This window comes from Abramis brama (assembly GCF_963993115.1).
Source record: "Abramis brama genome assembly, chromosome: 3".
Taxonomy (NCBI): Eukaryota; Metazoa; Chordata; class Actinopteri; order Cypriniformes; family Leuciscidae; genus Abramis; species Abramis brama.
This window is the reverse complement of record NC_139965.1, coordinates 41,912,651-41,932,538: the sequence shown is the minus strand read 5'-3', so window position 1 is coordinate 41,932,538 and position 19,888 is coordinate 41,912,651. Positions and strand designations below refer to the sequence as shown.

The window sequence follows — 19,888 nt, the reverse complement described above, 5'->3', positions numbered from 1 at the left end:
ACTCAGATGTTACCCTATAAAAATATATATATAATAATAATCATTAAATGTTGACACCGCAAGAAAATACATAATTTGTAACCTTATAAGAAGAAATTATAGTGAATTATACTTTTGTAAATTATAGTGTTGACTGTATTCATATGTCAGTTTTGTTTGACGGTTTGACAAACAACTCTAGATATTGAGGCCACCAAAAACTTTAATTCATGTGATATATAAACGGTGATGGGTGTTTTATGGGGACTTTCCATATATAGACATAATGACTTGTATCCCCTTTTACATTCTATCCCCTTTTTTACATTTTCAAAAATCTATTTTGTATGATTTAAATGCTGTTTTCCTCATAGGGGTTAAACAAACAAACAAAAAAGTCCCTACAAGGCCAAAACTGACTGGTATTACAATCTTTGTGGGGACATTTGGTCCCCATAACATTACCAGGACCACACACACACACACACACACACTAGGACAAGGGGTTTGGAAGATGGATGGATGGATGGATGGATGGATGGATTTATTAATTTTGTACACAAGTCATGAAATGTGCTATAACTCTATTTATTCTTTCACATAACCAAGCAACTACTTTTACAAGTGAAGTTGTTTGGGTACTCTTGGATACTGTTTTACTATTCTGATTATCCTGAAAGAGATTTTAAGGGCCCTTTTACTGTCATTCACTGACCTCTCCACACTGAACAAAGCACTCATGCTCTCACACAATTTAAACAGCCTGGAAGATGCTTTATAGCTTTGGAAAGAGATCTGCAAAATTAACAGACTTTAAATGGTTTATTTTAGCTTTTACAACATGCTAAACCCTTGTGTGTGTGTGTGTAGCTTATAGTATAATATCAAAAGGTTTGCAACAACTTGTCAACTATTCTACAACTATCTAATGCCTCAGACCTTTGTTGATAGTTGTGGATCACATGATTTATGTTGTGCTTGTTGAAGCAAAAACCTTATTAATACTGACCTAATAGTTCACACACTGAAGTCACATTGTGCCCCGCACTCCCCTATGTCTGGAGGAAGAAGAATGAAGCATATGCTGAAAAGAACCCTCTGTCTAGACTCTAGAGTTAAGCATGGTGGGGCTCGGTGATGCTCTGTGGCTGCTTTGCATCCTCTGGCACTGGAAACTTGCCACGTGTGGAAGGCAAGATGGATTCATTGAAGTATCAGGAAATTCTAGGAGAAAACATCATGCCGTCAGTGAGGAAGCTGAAGCTTGGGCGTCATTGGACCTTCCAACAAGACAATGATCCCAAGCATACTTCCAATTCCACCAAGGCTTGGTTGCAGAAGAAGTCCTGGAAGATTCTACAGTGGCCATCACAGTCACTTGACTTGAACCCCATAGAAACCCCTCTGGTGGTATTTGAAGAAGGCGGTTTCAGCACGCAAACCCAAGAACATTACTGAACTGGAGGCTATTGCTCATGAGGAATGAGCTTAGGTTCCTCAGAAACACTGGCAGAAGCTGGTATCTGGTTAATACATCTCGTTTGCAGCAGGTCATAACAACAAAAGGCTGTTCTACAAAGTACTAAAGATGCTCATGAAGGGGCTGAATAATTTTGAGACTGCATAAATCATTAAAAGTTGCATTTTCAGTTGAATTTGGGGAAACCACTTGAAAATTTTGTTGTGTTGAGCTATTTCAATTTTGTTTGATTTGTTCATTGCAAACAGTTGAATGTCTCCAAATTTTGCCAATATACTTGATATGCAATGGGGGTTGAATAATTTTGTTTGCAACTGTATTTATAATAAATACTGCAATATTCCATGAAATAAGAATGGTCTATTTCATGGTGACTTTAATTGTTGTTCTGGATGACTCTAGGTAATTAGTAAAAAGGAGTTTACAGAATGTGTTTTAATGATTTGGCAATGAAAGACTTCTTACTGACTATAAAGCTAGTACATAACATTCAGCTTTCAGACATACTATAAAACGTTGTAAAACATAAAAAGGGCTTTAGGTAAGTGTTTTGAAGAAGACCACACACAGATTTTGTTAACTCAAAAATCTCTAGCACTGACCAAAAGCTTTAATTCCTGATAGCTGCTGTCAGATTTGTGCACAATAAACATTATCAGCCTTCCTGCAAAGAGAAACATAATCTGCTTGCTTGTTCACGTCTATACATGTTCAGGTTTAATCTGTAAGACTGGAGAAACTGGAAGATGCAGAGCCGTCTGGGCCGAGGAACGAAAAACAAAGGACATTTCTGGAAATTAACTAAATTAGCATTCCCACCAGAGATGCAATAACACTGAGTCAATCACCTCAAGTCAATCACCTTAATATTGTCTTAAATTACATTTCTTTCCCCTTCACCCCCTCTTTCCCCTCTTCTCCCCATGCTGCAGATAACCTGAAATTCACCCAAAAATACATATGGGTTAATGTGAACAATTATCATACAACACTATACATGTTTGGTATCATTTGAAATGTCTCAGTGCGACTGGTACAAATGTCTTATTCCCACAGAAATAAACCAAAAGGTAATAAAGAGTTTAGAGATATTTTGCTTTCTGTAGAGGGTGGATCCTCTGCCAATTGGTCTTTGTCTTCTGTCCTCAGTAAGGTGTAAAGTACCCAGGTCTGGAGACTTAAGTAATGCAAATTCCCATTGTTAGCTCATGTTTCCATTTCAAAGAGGTTTCTGTCTTGGTCTGAGTATTTAAAGGCACACTGTGGAGAAATTGTGTTTTTGTCAAACAGCGACCCCTAGAGTCGCTGTGGAATACTTGCACTGTCGTAAATACCCCTCCACCCCCCCACCCCCCTCCCACCAACCCAACCTAACCTCTATTATTTATGTCCTGATAATTATGTGAGATATTGAAAACTGTTCTCATGATAATCGCAAGAATCAACGTCAACAGCGTCATCTGATATCCCTCAGGACTACGTGATAAATACACCTCACAACACCTGAGTTCAGCTGGCAAACTAGTTCGTGAGGCAAGCTAGGCAATAAAACAATGCAAAAAACACGTAAGAGAAACGAGTGTTTGTTAGAAAGTCTGTTAACAGCTCTGATAATCGAAAGCTAGCTAGACATATGTGGAAATTATTGGACTAGTCTAATTATCAGCAATGGATGAATGAACAGCATGTAAAAAAATGACATACTACAAGCAAGCGCAACAACATACAACATAGAATGCAAACAAGTTTACAAATAAGAAATTGATTTACTGGCCACTTCATGCGTTTTCTCAGATCGTATTTCTGATTTATCAAAACGATTCCATTTACAAATGGTCACATAAATGTGTTTTTGCGAAACGGATCATCTTCAATTCTCGTGCTATATGCAGATTTAATGGAGTGCACGTCACCGAAAGCAACAGATATGAACTGCATTTTATTGATCATCAGCTAAAATTTCAAAATCAAAGACCACAATAAGAGAGAGCAGTAACAGCCCTGGTAAGATCATTTCGTTTCTTTACTTTTAATGATGATGATTGTGTGATAAGCGTCTGCGACTTACTTTCACTTTGATTTGCGATAGTTTGCACGTTGGCTTGATGAATCGATGCTCATCTGCAGTGATGCGTGTTCCAGTAGCGTCGTCATATCTGACTATAACACGCTCTCACACGTTTTTTTATTTATTTTTTTAACATTTTTGGGAGGAGTACAATTTACATATGTGGTTTCAACAGCCAGATGCATTTAGACTTGTCCAGTTGCGTCTGGAATGCGTCTCAGACCTCCTCCTGAAGTGGTTTGAGCGGTCGGATTCAAATCCGTCTTGAATGCGTTTCGGAGGACTTTTATACCTGGTCGTTTCACGATCAGATAGCTATCCGATCTGAGAAAACGCATGAAGTGGCCAGGTGTAAACAGCCCCCATGACAAAAACATACGCACGAAAGCCGAAAACAAACGCTGGTTAGCCTCTCACGTCCATAGACAGTATATTTGAGGAAGTGGTGGGGGAAGTGACGTATGCCGTAAAGCAGTCGAATTTTGTAGTTCTTTTTGTGCTCGGGTTACTACCCGAACCCCGAAGTTACGTAGTGCCAGCAAAAGCGATACAGACCCCGTCAGGCTATGGCAGACGTGTCATTCAACCTATTGTAAGTCGATGTACCATCACAAGGGTCTTGGAAATACATTATAAGGTTGAAAAGCTACATAGTGTTCCTTTAAAGAGACGTTGCGGGATGCTCAAAGCACAATTTGTAGTCAGATCAGCCCGTAATGCTGAATGTTCTCAGACAATCAGCCATATGTATTTTTTCTAATGTCAGGTATGCATCTTTTACTCTTTGTTCCAGAGCATTTCATGTTTTGGGTAACACTTTATTTTGATAGTCCACTTTAGACATTCTACTAACTATCAGTAACTTTGCAACTCCATGTTAACTAACTGTCATTAAAGTGTAAGTAGACTGTATGCTTAATATCTGCTAACACTTTATTTTGATGGTCCCCCAACAGATATTCTGCTGAGCTGACTATAAGTAACGCGCTATTTGGAAACTGTCGTTAGGCCGACTGAGAGGGCCCTACAAACCTGATGAAAACCTGAGCAAATTACAGACTTTACAGATTACATTTTTCTTTTTTTTTTTTTTTTTAGAATCATAGATATTTAATGAGTATCATCTGATATACCCTTCTCTTCCCTGTTTCAGTTGATGACCAGCTTAAGCCATCCTGTTTACTCACACACCCAGCATACATACACTGGTCAAATTGACTAGCTGCAAAAAACCCACTAATCAACAGAACAGCATTCCCATCTAAAGCTACATTCATTTATCTTGTACAGCCGTGGCCAAAAGTATTCGCTAAGTTTTCTGCTTCAGTATTTGTAGATCTTTTTTTTTCCACATGTTTCTACTGGAAAACAACGATTTCTTAAGAATTTCATAACTTTTTAAGGCCTTTATTGGCAAAAACATTAAAAATGCAAAAGAGTCAATATTTACACATTTTTCTTTCATAACCTCTGCAATTCACTCTAGCATACTGGATATCAACTTCTGACTGGCCGTGGATGTGGATCCAAAATCTCAATGCAATGATCTCAGAGTCTCTTCATCACTCCTGTCTAGGCTTATGACATGATGCTCCATCATGCTGGAAAATGCGCGGACCATCACCAAATTGCTCCTCGATCGTTGGGAGAAGTGGCTCTCGCAGGAAGTTTTGATACCATTCTTTATTCATGGCAGTGTTTTGGGGCAGAATTGTGAGTGAACCCACTCCCATGAAAAGCACCCCCAAAAATGGATGGTCTCAGAATGCTTCATTGTTGACACGACACAGGACTCATGGTAGCGTTCCCTTTTTTTCTCTGGGCAATTGATTTTACACATATCCCAAACAGTCAGATGGAGGCTTCATCAGAGAAAATAACTTTGCACCAGTCTTCTGCAGTCCAAACCTTGTACTTCCTGCAGAATTTCAGTATGTCCTTGGTGTTTTTCTTGGAGAGAAGTGGCTTCTTTGCTGCCCTTCTCCAAAGGTCTTGGCCTCACTGTGCATGCAGATGCACTCAAACCCACTGCTGCCAATACTGAACAAGCTCTGCACTGGTGGTGACACAATTCAAGAGAAGGTCCTAGTGCTTGCTGGACACTCTGGGACATTCACTGAAGCCTTCTTCTCTGCAGTTGAACCTATCTTCTTAGAGTTCTCGATGATCCGGTAAATGGTTCTTTCAGGTGCAATATTCTTTGCAGCTATTTCCTTACATGGGAGGCCATTTTGATGCAAAGCGATGGCTGCACATCTTTCTTTGGAGGTATTTGCTATTTGCTATTAGCAACCATTGCTATTCTAACACAAGAACACAATGATTGTAAGACCCGTCCTTTTATCACAATTTATTTTAATATAAATGTATTATAAATTAAAATAATATATATATATATATATATATATATATATATATTAATATATATTTTAGAGAACTAAAATAATTACAGCATAGTAAATAAATAATTACAGCACAGCCTGTAAAGTAAAAAAAAAAAAATGTATACATTTTGTGGAATTCATTAGTTTGAGTCGATAGCATAAAAACTCTTATTAATGTTAATAAAGGCATGTAGTATTTTGTGGAATTCATTATTTTGAGTCGTTAGCATGAGAACCTTTTTAATTACTGTTAAAGGAATAGTTCATCCATAAATCAAAATTCTGTCATCACTTACTCACCCTCAAGTTGTTTCACACCTGTATACGTTTCTTTTTTCTGTTGAACACAAAATAAGTTGTAAGTTGTAAAAATAAGGTGATGATACACAGGCAACTTTTTGAGCAATGTTGCCGTCAACGAGCAACCAGATGAGACACAGGGCCCACGACTGATCTGAATTATCCAGATAGAAATGTATTGCCAATTTTCAATGGGAAAGTGCCCAAGCAAAAATCGCCCAGCAACATTGCTCAAAAAGTTGCCCTGTGTATCATCTCCTTAAAGAATGTTGGTAACCGAACAGTTACACCCATTGACTTCCATAGAAGTAAAAAAAAAATTGGCTACCATCAACTGTCTGGTTATACCAACATTCTTTGAATTATTTCTTTTGTATTCAACAGAACAAAGAAACTCATACAGGTTTTGAACAACTTGAGGGTGATGACAGAATTTTAATTTTCGCTATCCCTTTAATAAAGTCCTGTAGTGTCGGAACCTTCCGTCGAGGACATGTTTCCTGAAAGGTTTGTTGTCATTTGCCTGGATACGGTGCTTCATTCTGTGATGCTGCAGCGCTAACAGATGAAAATCTGTTTGGGGGAAAAAATCACATCGACATCACATTAAAAGTGTGATAATGATGGACGAAAGCACAGAGCTGTCTGTCTCTATAACGCAGATAGTTCAACGGCTCAAAGGGACTCATTTACACTCTCAGCTGGAGAAACAGGCTAAAGTGAGTAGCTTCAGCTAACTGACTGCAGAGTGTGCAACACGATATACGGTCACTGCATTCTTGCCTGCCTGCTTTCGTTTGCTGTTGTATTTCATTGCAGAGATGTGTTTTTTTTTTCTCTCTCTAGGAATGTATGCACAAACCCGAAATTAAACTAGAAACACTGAAAGATGATGTGAGAAGATTGTTAAAAGAATCAGGTACATGACCGTCGTATGAAATTTAAAGTGAATTAATTTTTATTTATTTAAATAAAAGTTAATTTAATACAGTATCGTTCAAAAGTTTAGGTTCAGTAATATATATATATATATATATATATATATATATATATATATATATATATATATATATATATATACAGCAAAGCTTCATTAAATTGATCAAAAGTGACAGTAAAGACATTTACATTAAATAGCCTACAACTTATTTCTATTTCTAATAAATGCTGTTCTTAGGGAATCGTATTTTTTTAAAATGGTTTTTACAAATATATTAGGCAGAACAAATGTTTTCAACATTGATAAGAAATGTTTTTTGAGCACCAAATCAGCATATTAGAATGAATATCTCCTATTACTATTATACATAATCATGAGCTCATATTGATTGAGAGACTACTTTTTTTTCTTATTTTCTTATCTTATCTTATCTTTATTTTATTTTTTACTTTAGGCCTACTAAATATTTTTTATTTTATTTTACTTTTATTTTTTATTATATATATATATATATTTATAAAAATTAAATAAAGATAAGACTATATATATATATATATATATATATATATATATATATATATATATATATATATATACACACACAAGATTGACTGAAAAAGATAAAGAAGGCGCAGCCATTGTCTTTCGAGACAGAAGGGGCCTACTATATATATATATATATATATATATATTGGAAGACCCATCCTTTTATCACAATTTATTTTAATATAAATGTATTATATATTAAAATAATATATATATATATATTAATATATATTTTAGAGAACTAAAATAATTACAGCATAGGCCTGTAAAGTTTAAAAAAAATAATTGATACATTTTGTGGAATTCATTAGTTTGAGTCGATAGCATAAAAACTCTTATTATTAATGTTAATAAAGGCATGTAGTATTTTGTGGAATATATTATTTTGAGTCGTTAGCATGAGAACTTTTTTTATTACTGTTAAAGGAATAGTTCATCCATAAATCAAAATTCTGTCATCACTTACTCACCCTCAAGTTTTTTCACACCTGTATACGTTTCTTTTTTCTGTTGAACACAAAATAAGTTATTCTAAAGGTGATGATACACAGGGCAACTTTTTGACCAATGTTGCCATCAACAGGCGACCAGATGAGACACAGGGCCCACGACTGATCTAAATTATCCAGATAGAAATGTATTGCCCATTTTCAATGGGAAAGTGCCCAAGCAACAATCGCTCGGCAAGATTGCCCAGCAACATTGCTCAAAAAGTTGCCGTGTATCATCACCTTAAAGAATGTTGGTAACCGAACAGTAACACATATTGACTTCCATAGAAGGAAAAAAAATTGGCTACCATCAACTGTCTGGTTATACTAACATATATATATATATATATATGTACGGTATGTAGCCTAAATTCTACTCAAGGAATAAAAAAATAATATTTTCTTTATTCAAATTTATTTTAACAAAGTATAATTTATTTTTATATTTTATAAAATTCTTTATTCCTTTTTTTCTTATATATATATATATATATATATATATATATACGGTATGTAAATTCTACTCAAGGAATAAAAAACATGTCAAATGTTAACTTGCTCAAGAGATGAATGTGTTCTCTGTTGTACTGCCACTGACCCTTTTATTCTTGTAGGTTGGGAGAGGAAATTACAAAATGCAGTTTACAGGGAATTACACATGTAAGTGATATACCATTTTATATTCATGATATACAACCCGAATTCCGGAGAAGTTGGGACGTTTTTTAAATTTGAATAAAATGAAAACTAAAAGAATTTCAAATCACATGAGCCAATATTTTATTCACAATAGAACATAGATAACACAGCAAATGTTTAAACAGAGAAATTTGACACTTTTATCCACTAAATGAGCTCATTTCAAATTTGATGCCTGCTACAGGTCTCAGAAAAAGTTGGCACGGGGGCAACATGGCTGAAAAGCAAGACACTTTTTAAAAGATTCAGCTGGGAGAACATCTAGCGACTAATTAAGTTCATTGATATCAGGTCTGTAACATGATTAACTATAAAAGGGATGTCTTAGAGAGGCAGAGTCTCTCAGAAGTAAAGATGGGCAGAGGCTCTCCGATCTGTGAAAGACTGCGTAAAAAGATTGTGGAATGCTTTAAAAACAATGTTCCTCAACATCAAATTGCAAACGCTTTGCAAATCTCATCATCCACAGTGCATAACATCATCAAAAGATTCAGAGAAACTGGAGAAATCTCTGTGCGTAAGGGGCAAGGCCGGAGACCTTTATTGGATGCCTCAGACTCTGCATCACTCATCGGCATGATTGTGTCAATGACATTACTTAACGGGCCCAGGAATACTTCCAGAAACCACTGTCGGTAAACACAATCCGCCGTGCCATCTGCAGATGCCAACTAAAGCTCTATCATGCAAAAAGGAAGCCATATGCAAACATGGTCCAGAAATGAATTTAAAATGGACTATTTCAAAGTGGAATAGTGTTCTGTGGTCAGACAAGTCCAAATTGTACATTCTTGTTGGAAATCATGGACGCCGTGTCCTCCGGGCTAAAGAGGAGGGAGACCTTCCAGCATGTTATCAGCGTTCAGTTCAAAAGCCAGCATCTCTGATGGTATGGGGGTGCATACAGTGAGGAAAATAAGTATTTGAACACCCTGCTATTTTGCAAGTTCTCCCACTTGGAAATCATGGAGGGGTCTGAAATTGTCGTCGTAGGTGCATGTCCACTGTGAGAGACATAATCTAAAAAAAAAAATCCAGAAATCACAATATATGATTTTTTAACTATTTATTTGTATGATACAGCTGCAAATAAGTATTTGAACACCTGTCTATCAGCTAGAATTCTGACCCTCAAAGACCTGTTAGTCTGCCTTTAAAATGTCCACCTCCACTCCATTTATTATCCTAAATTAGATGCACCTGTTTGAGGTCGTTAGCTGCATAAAGACACCTGTCCACCCCATACAATCAGTAAGAATCCAACTACTAACATGGCCAAGACCAAAGAGCTGTCCAAAGACACTGGAGACAAAATTGTACACCTCCACAAGGCTGGAAAGGGCTACGGGGAAATTGCCAAGCAGCTTGGTGAAAAAAGGTCCACTGTTGGAGCAATCATTAGAAAATGGAAGAAGCTAAACATGACTGTCAATCTCCCTCAGACTGGGGCTCCATGCAAGATCTCACCTCGTGGGGTCTCAATGATCCTAAGAAAGGTGAGAAATCAGCCCAGAGCTACACGGGAGGAGCTGGTCAATGACCTGAAAAGAGCTGGGACCACCGTTTCCAAGGTTACTGTTGGTAATACACTAAGACGTCATGGTTTGAAATCATGCATGGCACGGAAGGTTCCCCTGCTTAAACCAGCACATGTCAAGGCCCGTCTTAAGTTTGCCAATGACCATTTGGATGATCCAGAGGAGTCATGGGAGAAAGTCATGTGGTCAGATGAGACCAAAATAGAACTTTTTGGTCATAATTCCACTAAACGTGTTTGGAGGAAGAAGAATGATGAGTACCATCCCAAGAACACCATCCCTACTGTGAAGCATGGGGGCGGTAGCATCATGCTTTGGGGGTGTTTTTCTGCACATGGGACAGGGCGACTGCACTGTATTAAGGAGAGGATGACCGGGGCCATGTATTGCGAGATTTTGGGGAACAACCTCCTTCCCTCAGTTAGAGCATTGAAGATGAGTCGAGGCTGGGTCTTCCAACATGACAATGACCCGAAGCACACAGCCAGGATAACCAAGGAGTGGCTCTGTAAGAAGCATATCAAGGTTCTGGCGTGGCCTAGCCAGTCTCCAGACCTAAACCCAATAGAGAATCTTTGGAGGGAGCTCAAACTCCGTGTTTCTCAGCGACAGCCCAGAAACCTGACTGATCTAGAGAAGATCTGTGTGGAGGAGTGGACATGCACCTACGATGACAATTTCAGACCCCTCCATGATTTCTAAGTGGGAGAACTTGCAAAATAGCAGGGTGTTCAAATACTTATTTTCCCCACTGTAAGTGTATACGGTATGGGCAGCTTGCATGTTTTGGAAGGCTCTATGAATGCTGAAAGGTATATAAAGGTTTTAGAGCAACATATGCTCCCCTCCAGACGACGTCTATTTCATGGAAGGCCCTTGTGTATTTCAGCAGGACAATGCAAAACCACATACTGCAGCTATTACAACAGCATGGCTTTGTCGTAGAAGAGTCCGGTGCCTGCATTCCAGATCTTTCACCTATAGAGAACATTTGCCGCATCATTAAATGAAAAATACGTCAAAGATGACCACAAACAGCAGCTGGAAACCTATATACAGTAAGGCAAGAATGGGACCAAATTCCAACACCAAAACTCCAGCAACTCATAACCTCAATGCCCAGACGTCTTCAAACTGTTTTGAAAAGAAGAGGAGATTGCTACACCATGGTAAACATGCCCCCGTCCCAACTATTTTGAGACCTGTTGCATGAATCAAATTTGAAATGAGCTAATTTTGTGCATAAAATTGTAACATTTCTCAGTTTAAACATTTGTTATGTTATCAATGTTCTACTGTGAATAAAATATTGGCTCATGTGATTTGAAAGTCTTTTAGTTTTCATTTTATTCAAATTTAATTGGTTGTAATTTTTTTCTAATGCATATCATTAAAAACACTAGCCAGTTTCTTCTAAAACATTTTATTCTTGTATTACCACACTGAGATCATCAGCAATAAAAAACATGACATGAGATTTAGACAAGAGAATATACTCTCTCTCTCTTCTCTCACACACTCATATACACATACATTGGAAATGTCGAGAGTTTTTCTTCCTCCAGTTTTAGTGTTTATACAGTTTTATGACAGATACTCTTTCTGGCAAAATGTAAAAATGACAAGAGACAGAATTGCTTCATTAAGCTTAAAAGGATCCAGGTACAAATACAGGACAGGACTTAATGGAGAGTCTGACGTACAATATAAATTGCTTTTACAGAGTGTAGCCCATAAAACTGTTCGAGCTGGACATCGTTAGAGATGAGAAGAAGAAAAAAATGTACACCTTTAAACATATGGCTCCTTGTTTGAAAGGACAGCATTGTCAGATGTTTTGTAGATGCATGTTTTTGGTGATGTTTATTCTAAAATGACTGTTTCAAGCTAATGGGGCTGAGAAAATATTGAAGGGACTGAAACAAAGAAGTGTAGGACTGGCTTCAAAAAGTTTGATAATGGAATATGGAGCAGGTGTCTGCTAAATGTCTTTTTGTGTAGACATTAATGTGAAAGTCTGGTGTATGTCAAGGGTTTCAGAGTGGGAGGAGCCAATATATGGGTACAATAGAGTGCAACAGTTGGGTTCCGGAAGGAAAATCTCATTCGTTTTCTATCGTAGGGGAATCAATCTAAATTGATCATTTTAACTAAACATGCTTTGGTGTGCATAAATGTGTGACTTACTGTATATGGACTCCTTAAATCATTTTGTTATATAGTGTCCTTTTGGAGTCTCACAAATATTCTTTTTTTGGAAAGACCTAAATTTACCTTGAAAAAAGCTTGCAGAAAATACAGTTTTGTGAGAATAATGGTTTACTCTGCTGGATATTGCAAATTATGACAAAATAAACATGTTAAACAAGATAAATGGTGTATGCTTAATTTTATGATAAGTGAAAAAGGGTGCGATTCATCGTGATGAAAATGTTTAATCTATTGACAGTCCTAGTTTATAACCCTTAAACAGAGGACCTGTTAATACCCATACTTGTAGCCTTTGCACTTCACCACTTGTCTATTTGCATGACGTATATCTTGTATTTGGCCAAAGTTTTCAAGTGGGTGCAAAGACTGTAAGTATGCGTAGAATTTTTGATTACCCAATGGGACACACTTACAACATAGTGTTGTAAAAATGCAAGAGCTTTATTTATACATTTTGATTTTCAATACACTTCAAACTTTAAAATGTCTGTTCATTACCTAAATAACAAACACAATTTACTTGTGGTGCTTTACATTAAGTGATAAAAAGCAGCTGCAAACTTTTATTTTTTTTACAAAATACACATGCTGCTTATCTGCACCAATACAATTTCCAAAACTTTACGTTTTACTACCAATTCAAATTCAATTCACATTTATTTGTATAGCGCTTTTCTCAATATGTATCGTTTCAAAGCAGCTTTACAGAAAATGCATGTGTACTTTACAATTTAGAGTAATTTGTTATCAGAGGTGACTGCGTCCAAGTAATGTCAATATGTTGTGATCATTTTTTTAATTTACCATTTAACAAGTTATATGCAATGTCTAATTTAAATTACACTGAAAAGTTTTCCTAGACATGTCTCAAAATTGGTGCACGCAAGTTCCTGAACTAATGAATGGATTCTCTTAGCCTCAAATACCGCTCTGCAGCTTTAAGTGTACTGCGCTTTGGCATTTTTCAGACCTGCTCACTTATTAACTGTCACATGCACACACTCTCTAGTGTGCCAGGACCGCAAGTGTGGGTAATGGGACAGGCCCACCAACAATTTTAAGTGCCTATGGGAAAAATTAATGGGAGAAATGCTTCCGAAACCAAGGCCGCTTAAAAAGTGTGCGGGCACTGTTGCACTCTAAAACATTTCTTAGAATGAATATTGACTTCCTTTTTAATACAGAAATTGCATAAGTAAGGTCTAATTTTGACTGTAGGTTTCCATCGAGGTTAAACTAATGTAACTGATGGTTTGTCCATGCTTCTGTGTCTTTTGTTTATGTGTGGTGAAGTCTGCCTCCCCCTGGGCACCCCAGAGCACCTCCTGAACACGCCAGAGAGCCCCTGGAATATATGTGTAAAGCCCAGGTACACATTCTTTCTCTGTTTTCTATAGGGGTTCAAGAAAGGGGTTGTTAGAAATTGTTAGAATTTCCAAGGATCAGCATTCTCCCCTAAAAGTGATCGGTTAGACCAAACCATAAGTCGCAGAGACTTGAAACTTCAAGGGATGGTAATACTACGGTAATGGCCTGATGGTGGCGCTACAGCGATCAAAAGTACGTGATGGCTCATAACTCTTAAGCCATTCGTCGCAGACTCATGTCTCTTATATCGTTGGATGCACTTTTTGGATTTGATTGACACCCTGGTAAAATTTTAGAGTATTTTATTTTCTGAATCGGAACCAAACCAGTGCAAAAAGATTCTCTGGAGTCTGATTATGAATAAATATGAAAAAAAAAAAGTCGACATTTCAATTCAAGTCCACGACGGGACGCCAAAACTTTTGAAGGTGGGCGTGGCCACTTTTACTAAAACGTCTATCCCTGATGATGTCCCTGATGAATGATATGCTTTCACCAAACTTGGTACACCTATGTATGGGCTCGGTCAAATGAAAAAGGACGCTTGGTGGCTCTGTAAAATGAAGAAAAAAAAAAAAAAGTGCTGCGAAAATGGCTATAGCTACGCAACAGTCAGTCCGATTGGCTTGAAAACTGGCAAATGGTGTCGTAGACAATCGCGGCACCTTGGACACGTATCGTCAGCCAATGAAGTTTGAGCAGCTGTCAGACAAGGAAAACTCGCTAAGGCCTGTTTAACTCACAGCCTTAGAGGCCTGTGAGAAATTCGAAAGAAATCGGCCACTGGGGGTGCCAGTGAGAGCGTTTTTAACGTGCACAAAAGATTGTATATCACACGATTTTTCGCACATGTCCACGACATTCATACCATATGGTAGAGCTCCTCATTCTGAGCAAATTTGCCTCTAGGACCACTGCTGTCAATCGAACCGTTCGTTAAATATTGGAGATTATGTCACAAACCTACTTTCACGATTTGATAGACCCGCCTTCTAAAGTAAAAGAGCCAATCGCTGATTGGTAATCAGCCAATCGCTGATTGGTCACTGCAACTGCCATTAGAAGCTCCGGTTCCCATAGAAACCTGAGACTCGTGCTTAGGACTGCACATGCACATTGGCTGGTCAAGCCTGAAAACAAAGCTTTTTTTAACTCTATCTGAGCATAAGAAACAACATTTACGGGACAGTTCATGTCCGATTTTGTTGCTGATTTGAAATGGGTTATTTAGTTGTGGGTTCGGCAAGCAGTTTTTGAGATTTCAGGATTCCCGCATTCAAATAGATAGAACTTGGATGACCAAAATAGCTGCCCGGAGGCGTTGCAAATATGGCCGCAAATATGAACCGACTTTCTTTGAAAAGAACTTTGACCTCGATAACTGTTACAAAGCTTTAAAACATGTATTTCATTAGGAAATTGCCTGTTTTCTGGCTGTAAATTGTCTTGTAGATCTAGGTGGTGACTGTCACGTTTTGCCTGTGTTTTGATTTCGTTTTCATATTGGACTTTCAGTTTCCTGTGTTCCCTCTAGTCATTAGTTACCATGGACACTCTACTATTTGATTATTTGAGTTTGTTTGACTAAATAAATACTTTTGTTTTGATCCCTTTGCATTGTGTGTGTGTGTGTGTGTGTTGTAGGTGAGCTGGGAGAAGAGGATCCTGAAGAGTTTGAACAGTATGTGCTCTGAGTTAGGAATCCCACTGGCACGGAAGGTAAAGGTCTAAACCAGCGTATGTACAACACAGAATCTATTACATATTCATTTAGGCCTAATCAGTTATATGTTTTTTTTCTTCTCCTCTGTTCTATAGCGTCCTGTCTCAGAGCAGAAAGAGCTGACAAATAAATGGAACGAGATGGGAACTGATGAACCAGGTAATGCAGACATTCACAACCCCTCCTGACATGTTTTCGAGGTTACATCTCGGTGTGTGTGCGTGTTAATGCATGCACTCTATTGCAGAATGTTTACACACAGAGGTTTGGCTCACACACAGAAGCCCTAAGCAGTATAACAGCTCCATAACAATGCTATCAGTTTGCAGTGTGTATGATAACATTTACCGCCTTCTGGAGGACACTGGCATAAACAGCCCTGCCTGTGAAACCCCAGAGCATGTCCAGACCCCTGGACCACATCCCAATTACTAAAGCTTTCTTTCTTGCGTTCTTCTTTCTGCTTGCGTTCTTTTGCACTTTCTTTCACACTCTTTTTTTACTCTTAGTTTCTCTTATACTCTTTCTGTCTGTTTTACAATTTTGCCATGAATTTGAAACAGAGCGTAATACTGCCAGGCCAGCAGCTTTTGTTTGGTCATCATTTACATCATTTACTCACTCTCAGCACACTACCAGTTTGGAGTAATTAAGATGTTTTAATGTTTTTTTTTAATGAAGTCTCTTATGCTCACCAATGATTTTATTTTAAAATATAATTTATTCCTATGATGGCAAAACTGAATTTTCAGCATTATTACTCTAGTCTTCAGTGTCACATGATCCTTCAGAAATCATTTTAATATGCTGATTCGGTGCCCAAGAAACATTTCATATTATTATCAATGTTGAAAACAGTTGTGCTGCTTAATATTTTTGTGGAAATTGTAATACACTACCATTCAAAAGTTAAAGGTAAGGTAGGTAGGATTTTTCTAAAAAAACTGTTTAAACTGTCTTTATATACTAATACATAATTAAAATGTAAGTACTCTGAAAAAGAGAGTATAAAAATCGAGTGTCTGTAGACCTCTCACGACTGTTGTAAACACAGCTAATTATTTCCATTCACTCCACCCCCTCCCTTCTGGGCTCCTTCCAAAGCCACGCCCCCAAAACACATGAACGGGCGACGCCAAATGCTCAGGCTCAGGAAGACGCATTTATTTACCTGAGACGAGTGCAGAGGAAGGAGCGCAGTGCATGCAGTGACATCATGTCAGAATCACATGTAATAAAATACCTAACTTTATCACTATAAATATAAACAAATAAGATGGCTTTTAGTACTCACTATCAAGCTAGCATATCGATACTGGTAAAGTTTAAAATATATTTTGTTTGATTCGGTAACGAGCTATATTTAGGCTATAGGTAACGAGCTATATTTATAAGGCAAAGCTAAAAACAGGTTGCATTGATACACGTTTTTCCATTACCATCAGTTAAACTGTGATGAAGGTGAATTTTGTGTAAGATTCATAACATATACGGTGTTTTGCATGTAAGAGTTTACATGATGAAAACATTGTTGACTCTGATGAGGACTAATGTTACACTCCGGTGACAAGTACCGCATCGTCGGTTCGAGGACAGGTCTGGGGTCGAGGGCGAAGCAGAGGAGGTCGTTCAAGAGTGCGGGCAACCAGGGTCCGAGGAAGTAGTTTTTGCCTTGTTTGCCTTCGCTGACTGCATATGCAGGTGCTTTGAATTTTGAATGCTCTTCTCTGCCATAATTTTACTCTTCGTAGGTTCCACGCCTCTCTTGCACTCCCCTCAAATCAAACGGGTGCGCGCGCATATGGGCAGATCTAGCAACAGTGGTGGTAGCCATGTTTGCGAGAGTGAGTGACAGTCGCCCAAACCAATCAATTGTTTCGTCCCGGATGGAAATAATGAGCTGTGTTTATTGCAGATTAAAAGGTCTACAGTCACTCGATTTTTAAACTCTCTTTTTCAGAGCACTTACATTTTAATTATGTATCGGTATATAAAGACAGGTTAAACAAATTTGAAAAAAAGTTTTTTATAAAAATCCTACCTACCCTACCTTTAAGCAAGGACGCAGTAAAAACATTTATAATATTACACAAGATTTCTAAATGTAGCACAGTTTCACAAAAGATATAAAGCAGCTTTGTTTATTTAAGTATTTTTATACATGAATCTGTCATGTGTCTCCTTGCTACCATGATAATTATGACATTAACACTGATAATAATAAGAATTATTAATAATTGAGCACCAAAAATAATTGATTATAATGGATATTGATATTTATGCTAAGCCTAAGAGACTTCTTTCAAAAATACACAATAATTTAAAACAATAAGTTTATTCCAAAATTAATTATTCCGAAATGTTGTATTATCAAAATCATGCACCTCAGAGAATTTCATCTTCCTGAATCTCATCATTTGCATCATGTTTGGCATCAAGTCTTTATTCTCTAAATAGCTTTTAAAATATCAAAATGTAAATATTTTGCCAGCATTTATTTGTCTCTCCTTCTCCTTTCTTTTTCTTCCTCTCACTTAAGTGTAGATATTGTTTTATCTTACCAAGTCATTTCATTGGCGTTTTAAGTATGTAAACAAAACAGGTTCTGATTAGCATCCTAGTATGTTGCCCGTGTTATTTGTCAACCATATTCTGTTGCGCTCTTGTTTTCAATTATACTAATTGCTAGGCCATTACATACAAGTTTGGAAGCACTCAGATCTCTGTATTCTTTATTTAATTGCAGACCTAAGCAAATTCAGGCCTGTCTACGCACCCAAAGACTTCCTTGAGGTGGGTCTCGTTTACATAATCTAATCAGTTTATTTTCAAACATCCGGTCCAAATGAGAAAGATTGGGATGGATATGAAGCAGCTGATTGGATTCCCTCAGGAAATGTTCGGTTAAATTACTCTGAGTGAGAATTGACTGAGAGGTTGTTTTGATAGCACCACAGAACCACTTGATGAATGGTTTATTTATATTTGGCATATTGAATTGGGATAAGAAGGGGTTTGTAGAAAATGTTGTCAAAGGTTTTAGCATTTGTCGTGTCTAGTACTTTTTACTATAAGTATTCTTATTTTGGTAATATGAAACGTATTACTTGTTGTCTTGTAGGTGCTGATTGGTTTAAGAAATCTGAATAATGATCGCAGTGAAGATCTAACAGTAAGAAGCAACTGGGGTTTAATCCAGGTTTCCCTCAATGTCCGTGACATTCCTCAAATGGTGAGTCACCCTCTTTTTATTTTACTTCCTTCTATTTTCATGTCAAGACAAACAATTTGCATTGCAACTGCTGATAATCATCTGAAACCATTTCTATAAACAAATTATAGTAATCAAGTCAAGAGTTCTAGAGAAATTGAAATGATTGTGGAAAATCTTGGCGTTCACTGTGGACGAGATCTCGCGATATTAAAACGTGACAATATTTTCTGTTAGTTGTTAGTTGAGTTTGTGGCAAAACCTTGCTGTTTTTTTGGGGGGTTTACAATAACGTGCATTTGAGAACACATATAAATTCTGACACGCTTTGTTTCATTGCGTTGTTATCATTTACATGCGTTGAGCGCGTCTCAAACACCATCTCTGCATATGCTGTGAGTTTAGCTCGCTTATAACGTTCATCTTGCAATGCAACATGCGCCATTTCACCAGATTTGTAACGTAAATCATTTATAAAGCTAGGTCAACACAGGAGAATACATCAATATGTTTCTAAATATGCAAATTGTTGTTCATCGCGATTTCAAAATAAAAGTTTAAACTCTCGCTGAGTTTGTTCTTGTTCTTGTTCAAGAAATTACAGTGGGTGTAGCATTTCTATCATAAAGATATTTAATATATTTAAAGATTAAGTGGACATTTTAATTAAATGTTGTTTGGCCAAATTAAACAAGGATTTGATGCTGTAAAGTGTAACAACAATCACCAGGCCTTTGGCTTCCTCTGCAGTCATTTGTTATAATAATGTGCATAAGTTGATTGTTTGTATTATAATGTATTTTAACAGTGTTGTTCAATAAAACCATATGATTACTTGCTTTTGAACCAATTACCATTGCCTTATTGTTATTATATTTATTTTAAGTTATTTTAAAGGCTATTGTTCACTTAGGTCTATTTTTATGACCACAAAAATGATCAGATTACAC

The 19,888-nt window shown here is 37.2% G+C and overlaps 1 protein-coding gene across 2 annotated transcripts in view; it reads left to right on the top strand.

Moving 5' to 3' along the window:
* The first annotated feature begins 6,695 nt into the window (after positions 1-6,695).
* tbc1d19 (TBC1 domain family, member 19) overlaps positions 6,696-19,888 on the top strand; it is a 29,060-nt gene continuing 15,867 nt past the window's right edge. The window contains exons 1-8 of one of the 2 annotated variants that reach the window (XM_084109041.1): positions 6,696-6,930; positions 7,058-7,130; positions 8,803-8,848; positions 13,930-14,005; positions 15,649-15,723; positions 15,823-15,886; positions 18,474-18,520; positions 18,849-18,959. In XM_084109041.1, the coding sequence (XP_083965167.1) occupies positions 6,832-6,930; positions 7,058-7,130; positions 8,803-8,848; positions 13,930-14,005; positions 15,649-15,723; positions 15,823-15,886; positions 18,474-18,520; positions 18,849-18,959 (591 nt within the window). In that variant the 5' untranslated portion in view covers positions 6,696-6,831. The remainder of the gene's footprint in view (positions 6,931-7,057; positions 7,131-8,802; positions 8,849-13,929; positions 14,006-15,648; positions 15,724-15,822; positions 15,887-18,473; positions 18,521-18,848; positions 18,960-19,888) is intronic. The other variant, XM_084109042.1, reaches the window with a different exon arrangement.